General features: G+C 45.0%; 1 protein-coding gene across 2 annotated transcripts in view; it reads right to left on the bottom strand.

The window, feature by feature from the left end:
* Positions 1–5,053: 5,053 nt before the first annotated feature.
* gpc5c (glypican 5c) overlaps positions 5,054–10,320 on the bottom strand; it is a 121,337-nt gene continuing 116,070 nt past the window's right edge. For both annotated transcript variants that reach the window (XM_028978643.1, XM_028978644.1), the window contains one exon: positions 5,054–8,795. In XM_028978643.1, coding sequence (XP_028834476.1) covers positions 8,596–8,795 — 200 coding nt within the window. In that variant the 3' untranslated portion in view covers positions 5,054–8,595. The remainder of the gene's footprint in view (positions 8,796–10,320) is intronic.

Here is a 10,320-nt window from a genome sequence, read left to right as displayed (position 1 = left end):
ACCATGCACCATCACATCATCCCACCGCGCCTCTGGGAATCAGATCTGCACTTGTGGACAAGCCTTCTAGCTCGCCGTGGACAACAACAGAGTTGCAGGAACAGAGGGGTTCTATTGTTCAGAACAATCACGACTGCTACTGGATTTGCGCAGCTATTCCTAGTGCTGGCTTTTTGCTCTTGTTCAAGGTTTTTGTTCTGAGGTTTTGGAGTTGTTTTAAAATGGTTGTCCCATGACAAGACCCAGCCTAGGGGACACATTGCTTTATAATAGCGGTGGATGAAATCCAAGGGCCATGGCTGGTTGAAAGTGCAGAATCTGCACAGGGGGAGTCCGAGGCCGGCCGCAGACACTCGAAAGGTTGCACGCGGAGGAAGACCCTGCCTCACCCCACCACCCACCTCCTCCCAGCTGCTCACCTCACCCTCTCTCTTACCCTCTGAGCTATTTTAGAAGTCAGCCTCACATCAGCAATTCATAGGCGTCACCAGCAGATCCTGTCTTATTCTGAGCGGTCGTTTAGGTCAGGACAGGGGTTGGGGAATGCAGACGCGGCCGTCAGCACTTTTGAGAGGAGGGGTTATCCGTGATACACGCAGTTGTTTCTCTGCTAACCAAAATAACGGCGAGAGACTGACACGTGTGATGCAACAACATGAAAGTGAAAATCTGGTGGTGATGCACATAACAAACGGTTAATAAGAAAACTCAGCCAGGAGAAAACATTCCTGAAAGTGATTCACTCGTCTGCAATTTATAGCCCTTTGAAACAGATTTTGTCTCAGCAGATCCTGTCTTGCTAACACACTGTTCTAGCTGTTCTTACCTTTTATAATTGATGTCCAAGATGTTAAGGTGGTAGTAGCCTAGTGGGTAAGACACTCGCCTGTGAACCAGAAGACCCGGGTTCAAATCCCACTTACTACCATTGTGTCCCTGAGCAAGACACTTAACCTTAAGTTGCTCCAGGGGGGACTGTCCCTGTAAATACTGATTGCAAGTCGCTCTGGATAAGGGCGTCTGATAAATGCTGTAAATGTAAATGTAAAATATGTAACTGCCTGAATTTAAATAAATGAAATAAAATAAATAGTGTCTAAAATTGACTATACAATAGTTCTGATACAAAGCGCACTACTTTTAGAAAGGGGTGCAAAAAGGTTAGAATAAATTCCCTGTTCATTGAAGTACAATCTTCTGACATTCCCAAACAAAATTTTTTATATTTTTAAATGTAAAATCAGCTGTTAATAATCAATATTATTATGGCTATTTCTGACCTTAAATGGAAGTAATACAGATGGGGGGCAGATTTTGAAAAACTGGCACAGTGCTGTTTATTCATCATGGTGGTTATCAAGCAGGGCCAAGCGGGTCTTTCTTCGTCACTCATTCATCCCCCAGACCTGTGGGCGTTCTTCCTGCCTGGAAGCCAGTTTACATGAATGATTCACCGGATTCACCAACACGGCCACTTACATGTCCGACTCCTGACGCAACGTGGCATTCTAGCATTCTGGCACATGGCATCCAGTTAGCTTAGTCCTCAACAGCACCCAAAACAAGGCCACTCACCTGTCTTGGTCACATCTGAGCTCTTTTATAGAAAGGCTCTTTTAAGATTATGGCTGAGCTCTGCTCGTGAAGTTTTACAGAATTTGGCAGTGCAGTTGACAACAATGAAACCATTTGATTTCTTACCAGTGGTGAATTTAATATGCAAATAATGTGCTTAGGTTGTCCGAGTTAAAGTATTACTCCTCTAAAACTGGAAGTCATTTCCTCAAAGGTATCAAAAGTGAAAGTAACATAATTCATGAATATATTATATTTGTATATCTCTGTAAAATGACCCAGGTCAGATTTAATGTACTGGTAAGCAGAAGGACACATATCAGTCATATATAGACGTGTGAGAGAGGTGTGAGAGCAACATGGACATAAGTGACCACGCAAAATAACCATGCTATGATTTGTATGCTGAGTTCAGAAAAGAAAAATGATGTATTCATTTTCATGAAAAAAATACAGAAAGCGCTGATCAAGAGCTGCTCCGTGTGGAGCAGCGGGGAAAGAGGGGTGAGGGGATGAGGCTGGGGTGGACCGGGGCAGAGGAGAACAGGAAGAAGGCTGGCTTGAGGATGGTCTGGGAGCGTGGGTTGAATGGAGGGCATCTTGGTGGGCACAGGCGGACACAGTTGCTTGGCTATGGGTGGCAGGAAGGCGGGGTAGCATATACGTATCATCATTGCAAAAGGGGCAGGCAAACTCAAGGTCAAGGACAGGCAAAGGTCGTAGACAAAAGTCAGGATCAATCAGGCGTTTACAAAGAAAGGTAGCGTCTCTGGGACACTCTGGGACTTTTATACTGGCCGCTGCCCGCTCTCACTTCGACTTCTGGGTCACTGTCTCCCCAGCCGATATTGCTACCTCTGGTGGTATGTTGGCTGTGACAGAGGGCCCCTCTGTTTTTTGTGGGCTGGACGACATGGGCAGTCCTCGGGTGGAAACCCAAACCCTATCTCCAGGGTGGTACACAAGGGCAGGTTGTGCGGTTGAGGGCCCGGTGGACTTGGGACCAGACCTTGTGGAGTTGGCAGAGTCAGCTGTTGACTGCTGGCACCGGTCCCTCGATCGTGGACGTGGGGAACCAAGTGGGTTTGAGGCCGGTGACCACCTCGAAGGGAGAATGTCCCTTGGCCGAGGAACAGTGTTGGTTCCAATGAGCTCCACCAAGAGGAGGTGTTGGGTGGGTCGGGCTGAGCAGTAGAATCGGATGTACGATTCCACCTCCTGGTTGATCCACACGGTTTGGCCATTGGATTGGGGATGGTACCCAGAAGACAGACTGACCAACACCCCCAGTTGTCCCCTGAAGTGAATGGATTGTCATCAGCATTTGAGACATGGGCATCAGCTTTCGCGTTTTTGGTGCGTCTTGTAGATATGCCAGGTTCTTATGGTCAGTTAAAAATGGGTGGGAGACGTGTTGAAGAGCTGAGTGAGTAAATTAGAGTGGGTGAGTAAATTAATATGTCATCTAGGTAGACAAACAAACCAGTCTAACATATCCCACATCATTGACTAGTGCCTGGAAGGCCCCTGCCAGGACTTCGAAGGCGGTGTTCAGGAGTGTGAGGGGGTACTGGTTCTTCTTGGTCAATGCAGGAGAGGTGGAAGGACGGATTATGCCATTATCTAGGGATGATGTGATGTATTCATCCATGTTCTGGAAGCAAGTGCAAGTACAGACGGCCCCGTGGTGGTAAGGCGATGGGGAACAGTTCAATCGGCAAGTCATAGGGTCTATGGGTGTGGCAGCTCCGCTTTGTCTTTATCGAAGACAGCTGCGAGGTTATGATAGAAGTCTGGAACCCCTGACAAGAAGGGGGTTTGGAGAACGTGGCGTGGTGGATGAGAGGACACGGGTTCAAGGGACATGCTTGTTCAAGGGACATGCTTTCGGTTAATGGACGTGGCTTGGTCATGGTTACACATGGGGCGTGGTTAACATGGAGCTGGGTTGGACTTGGGCATGCTTCTGCACATGGGCCTGGTCAATCTGGTCTTTATCTTGGGCCTGGGCGTGGTTACGTTTGGGGGCATGGCTTAACTTGGGGGCATGATTATCGCCGGGGGCGTAAACTTGGGCAGGGAACATGGTATGGGTTGAGGGTCGTGGCAGAGTCTCAGAGTCTACGTGGTTGGGGCAAGAGAGGCTTGCAGTCTGGGCTTGCATGGGTTGGTGGTGAACACATTGACGTCCCCACTGTCTGATGGTGCCCATGGTCCAGTGGATTTAGGGCTTGTGGGCAGTCATCCATGGGTAGCCTAATACAATGGGGTCATGGGGAGTTGTGGTGAGATAAAATACTGTGGTTTCAATATGGTTAGGTTCAAGGCAGATGAGTAGGGGTTCAGTCTGAAAAAGTACCCTACCCGAGCCCAGCGGACTACCAGTCCCATGACTTCACATGGCAGATCACACCGGGTGATTGAGAGACGAAGCCATGTGGCCAGATCGATGTCAATCAGATTCATGGTCGCCCCGGAGTCCACCAGCGCTCGCCCCTGATGTTGGTCGGGCCTGAGTTTCTTCCAACATATCGCTGTCTCCCTGGCTGCTCTTGCTCCCTCTGGTGGGCTGGAGGTGGTACGTTGGCCGTGACAGATATGTATTGTATATCACCAAATTTTGCCTTATTATGAACACATGTGGTGGCCTAGTGGGTAAGTGAAGTGAAGTGATTGTTATTGTGAAACATTGCAGAACAGCACACAGTGCACACAGTGCACACAATGAAATGTGTCCTCTGCTTTTAACCATCACCCTTAGTGAGCAGCCATGACAGCCACTCGGGGAGCAGTATGTGGGGACGGTGCTTTGTTTAGTGGCTGTTATCAGAAGGTTGCCGGTTCGAATCCCAAATCGCCAAGGTGCCACTGATGTGCCACTGAGCAAAGCACCGTCCCCACACACTGCTCCCCGGGCACCTGTCATGGCTGCCCACTGCTCACCAAGGGTGATGGTTGAAAGCAGAGGACACATTTCGTTGTGTCACCATGTGCTGTGCTGCAGTGTTTCACAATGACAATTACTTTACTTCCACATTTCTGTGCTTTAGTCATGGCTTTACCTACAGTAAACTCATTGCATGCTTCTTAGGTCAGACCTGCATAACTTTTGTCCACCCATAACTAAAATAAAACGACAGATTGTATTATCCAGTAGTGTCTGACCAAAATGCTTTGTCCACAAATGGAAAAGTAGAGAAGTAGAGAAAAGCTTAAGTAAGGAACGAATTGCATTTTCTTCATTACTGTCCACCACTGTTTCTAACCACAAAAGCAATTTGGCGGCAAGACACTTCTGTCTAGTGATTTATAAAATCATAAAATGTAGTAATAGAACTAAATTACCAGTCTTGCACACAGTCCTAACAATAATGCTGCTATAAAGAGGCTGAATGACAGATTTCCAAAGCCGAGAAGGAGGTTAGATAATGGCCTTGTTCCAAAAAAAAAGATGAAAGAAAAGACTCCACATCCCACAGAGAGTTATTAACCTTACAGATTTATTTGAAATACCTATTAGTGTCTAGAAAGAATCTGGCCCATAAAGTTTGGGCCCAAAACCTGCCACAAACCATCCACATGGAGAAATTTTGTATGGAGTAAAGCTTTTTTAATGGTTGCAATTTTCCCTGCCGGCCTAAGATGGTATCAATTATGATAATTGCACTAAATTATGGTTCTTAATTCATTTTTAATAGAACAGACTGCAACTAACAGGTAATTTCCTGAGATCTTCATAACGAATTAACATTTAACATCAAATGCTCTGGAGTGGAAGTGAGTATCTGACAGAATGTGTGCATGATAACTCCAGAACATACTTGGATCAGCACTGGTGAACATCATCAAAGACCAGAGTGGGTGTTTATGAAGATGGGCCGCCACGTATGGCTGAAGGACATAAAGAAACTGTGACTCATGCAGTGACTCTCGCTATGTCCATCTGTAAGTCAGATCATCTCGATGTTAACCAGCGATCCAGGCCGACAAGTCTTAACAGCCTGGCACCACCCAGAAAAGATCTTTGCTTTGGCATTTAACAACCGTTTCATTCGCTTTAATAAGAAGGACATAATTACACACATAATTACTTCAGTCACAGGTCAGCGCTGTGAAATCACTTAACATTGTAATAAGCTGTTTCTGGGGGGTGTGCAGGTACAGAACTGGTTTGTCATGGGGATGTTTTCTTTTTTTTTTTTTTTGCCCCTGGAAGCCATGGACAACTAACCAAGGTGAAAAATGCCAGCAGCAGGAACAATGTGTGATATAACCGGTGTGTATAACCGGAATGAAGACATGAACCCAAATCAAAAATGAAAGCCAGTGATGAAGGTCAAATAGAGTCAGCCATTTAAAAAAGCCTTACTGCCACATTGGTTTCACTCACTTTCACAATTAAAGTAATAATAAAAAAAAAACAACAACATAAGATCAAGTGAGACTTGAAATATGTACATTTATACACATGCTATAGTAAGTGTTCTTTGTGCATTCAAAGTGATTTTTTTTTTAAGGATAAAAACAAAGGATGCAATTGGGGCAGGGCATTTGGCATCCGTGTGTGTCTGGCTGCAGACGGGGGGGGATGGCAGCTCAGCACATGCACTCAATCTGGGAAGACAAGACACGCCCCACACAGGTCGACACACATCCAAGCTTACATTCGTCCAATTCCGACACGGGATCCATACAACCCGCAGCCATCATCCCGACATCGTCGACATTCATCTTTAGAAACTGATTACAGACATGTACACGCAAACATACATTCTCAAACATTCTCAAACAGTTATAACAAAAGTAACAACATCAGATTGAAAATGTTATACATTTGTGGACTAGCGATGATAATAGATTCTTATATTAAATGTTGTAGCATACGCGCATTTCCATTCTTTTAGCTCCCATCTTAACATACGTCACATTTTTAGTATCTGTAAAGCAGACCTGAGACAGAAAAAAAGGCCTGTGGAGAACAAAAGATGGAGAAGAAAAGGAGTGAAAGAGTCGCTTGAAGCAAAGCCATGTGTGCAGTGGTGCACCTACACAAGTTTGCTGAGCCCCTTTTTCATTTACATATCAATGCTTTCAAATGCATTTTCACCTTTTGAGTTTCAGTTTCCCACAATGATGCAAACCTGCAACCTCCATGGGATTGCATGTGCGTGCACTTGTGTCCTACATCATGAAAGTTGGATATGATGAGAGGACAAACGACTGTAAAAAAAATTTTGACTTTTGCTGGACAGTTCAGGAGTGGCCGTGCAACTGGTGTAAATTTCCTTTCCCTGTGGAAAATTTCATGCTTTTCCATGTTATGTGGATTTAGAATGCATTCTAAAGTTCTAGTGCTTTTCAGATGTTTCTATGGGAGAAACATTCTACACAATGTCAAGCTAGGCTGCACCCGCAGGAGTTTATGGGAGGTGCATTTTTTAAGACTCAGGTGTGATTTTGTGTTAGCTATATAATCACTGAAACGCTAAACGGTGAAGGAGAGCACATATAACATATTAGAGACACCGGCTATAATCCAGAAGTCCATGCCAAGGCATAAATCAGTAGAAACGCTTGAAATGGGGGTTATAAATAATGCCTGAGACTGACTTGAATGGGGAAATTCACTTCCAGCGGCGCATACCGCTCCTGACACTCTACGCTACTCTGAGATCTAATATCCTAATCTAATCTGATGTTTGATGTCAAAATTGGGGGGAGGAAATTCTGAAAAAAAAAAAATTTACGGAAGGGATGAAAGTTGAACCGAACCAATTAAAAGAGCTTTAGAACTTCTAGTTTTTTTGCTTGTTTCATTTCAGATGAAGTGTGAGTTTGCATGTCTGAAATATGGTGTAGGGCAGATATGTTTATAGTCATCCGTTTTCATCATCAAATGCACTGACAACAAATGGAATTCACTATTCACAGGGTGGTAGTAGCCTAGTGGGTAACACACTCGCCTATGAACCAGAAAACCCAGGTTCAAATCCCACTTACTACCATAGTGTCCCTGAGCAAGACACTTAACCCTAAGTTGCTCCAGGGGGGACTGTCCCTGTAACTACTCATTGTAAGTTGCTCTGGATAAGGGCGTCTGATAAATGCCATAAATGTAAATGTAAATGTAAATTTCTTTATGCAATCGTCCTCCCCGTTACAGGAACCCTGAGCCTTATGAGCGCCTAATGAAATCAGTAGGATGTAAAAGACAAGGGTCTGCCGTCTTTGCAATAGTGTAAATGCTGATGCATGCAAGTGTGTTTGTGTTTTGTATATGCATTACCTTTCATTTGTAAAATATGTACACATAAAGTGGCAGAGGAGCTCGCAGCCATTTCCTGCATATCATGTGGCGTCCTCTTTCCTGATCGTTTTATCATGCGTTTCATAATCTCCAACCTTTCAATGACATGGGAAGTAGTTTTGAAGCTGTCCTGCCGATGCAAAGACCGACGGTGCAAAGGTCAAAGCTGTCAAAGGGGGGTATGTCATCTGGGACTGAATTACATGTAGGCAAATGAGTGGAGGCTAGAGCGTGCGTGTTTTATGTTTGTGAGATTTTTGGAGTATTTTTTTCTGTTGTTATGTTGTGCATGTGCACAGCAGAACATCCAAAGTGCCATGAAACGGTTTAACAAACCAAGGCTTTGATATGTAAAGCAAACAGTTGGAGGCTTTCACAGCAACAGAGTAAAATGGCCGCCATTTCCAAGCTGACACGAAACAGACCAGGATAAGCAGCAGGTTAAGTGAGGTTAGGTGAGAATTTATGGCCACATACACACACACACACACACACACGCGCGCACGCACGCAAAAATCTTTAAACTGATAGTAGCACAACTTCCGGTCCAACACAGTCCACTTCCTGCCGGTCGTCTCCCTCCAAATGTCCTCACTTATGGCACTGCCCAGCTTCATAAGGAGGTGCGGGAGGATGAGGAAGGTGCGTGCGGGTGAGTGAGTGGCAGTCTACACACTTGTAGGTTCGTATGTGTGGGTTCACTGTGGGACACGCTAGAGAAAGGTCCACCGTGTCCCCGCGCCAGAAAGGAGAAACAGCAGCAGAAGGACCGGACTGGGCAGGGAAGACCGGACTGCAGCAGAAGTGGAGGATCCATGAACCCGGACGATGGAGGGCCGGCGGGGGTTTGTATCTTCAGGGGCCTTTGCTTGTGTCACCACCTCTCTAGAGGTATCAGCATGCTCTTTATCTCCTGCAGACAGACAGAGAGAGAGAGAGAGAGAGATGTCACTGTCACACACATAATTCTCACTGGGAGCAGTAATTATCCTCTAATTTAATTAGTGCTGAAATCAACTGTTTCAAATGGCCACGCTCTCTGAAAATGCTGTAGCACCGGCATACGATATCATCAGAGCATTCTAAAGAACAACTGGGAGATGCCTTAAAGACTCATACCAGTGGAGCGAAAAACTTCATGCGTGGACTTCATGGGTGTTGCTGTTTCTCTCCTACCCTTTTTTATATATAAAAACATAAATGGCAACACCAACATTTGGGGAAAAAAATGTAACATTGCAATTAACATTAAAATCCCATTTTTCTCTTTTTATTAGAAATGAATAGAAAAAAAGAGTTAAGAAATGATCAACATAATAATGTTACAGTAATGCTAAACCAGTTTTTCTGAAAGTATGGAACGTGTTCCACTGTTTGGGCATAAGCGACAGAGGGGAAAGTCAAGGACGCGAGCCAAAGGGTTGCAGGTTCAAATCCTGAATTGCCAAGGTGCCACTGAGATTCCTTTGAGCAAAGCACTGTCCCCACACACTGCTCCTCGGGCGCCTTTCATGGCTGCCCACTGCTCAGTAAAGGTGATGGGTTAAATGCAGAGGCTTTGCAGTGACTAACAATGACAAGTGTTTTATCTGCAGGTTGAGGTAAGACATGCATTGCAGTTTTCAGGTAGTGCTTATGTGAAGCCCCGGATTTATAAATATTATAACTGAATATTATATTATATCGTATGTATTATAACTGAATATGAACACACACACTGTTCCTGTAGACATTTCTAAAGCTTCAGAAAGTCCCTCATCATTCAAATATTTCATATAATGGACAACAACATACTAAAAATCCTTAAAACCAGTCATAACGGACACACCCATACAGAAACTCCACATTTCATACCCACAGTCCACCAATCCTGCTCATTTCGTCCTCCATAGGTAAGAGCTAAACCTCTTCTTCATTCCTTCTGTACACTCCCCTCCTCCTTGGCTGACCTGTCAACTGGCCATTCTGGGTGAATAAGACCGATCGAAGCGCATTAGCGAAGGCCTGTCTGCCTGCCCTGAGAGTGGATTATCAGAGATTAAAGTGAGTCCACAGCTGCAAAAAGTCTGTCAAAGCTCACTCTCGCTGTCACTGATCGCAAATCAGTGGAGCGCTCACCCAAATTCCATCAGCCATCAATAATGCAGAACGGTACAGCACTCCCCAACTTTGGTCATAGTTCATTCGGAACTGACCTGGGATCAGTGTAACACTGCCTATATAAACATGTGCTTGTGGTGTGAATGAAAAGTACCGAGAGACCCGCCTGATCTCTCACCCGGGCACGTTTTCCAGATAAACCCTGCATCAGCTCCAGCCCTGCCTTCCAGCGTTAATCTGCACTGAGGGCCAAGCCCAGAGACTTACAATAGATTTGTCCGATAAGAACGCAAGAGAAAATGACTTGAGTCTGTTTGTGCATGTGTGTGTGTATGTGT

This window comes from Denticeps clupeoides, chromosome 4 (genome assembly GCF_900700375.1).
Source record: "Denticeps clupeoides chromosome 4, fDenClu1.1, whole genome shotgun sequence".
NCBI lineage: Eukaryota > Metazoa > Chordata > Actinopteri > Clupeiformes > Denticipitidae > Denticeps > Denticeps clupeoides.
This window is presented reverse-complemented; position numbering and strand designations above follow the sequence as displayed.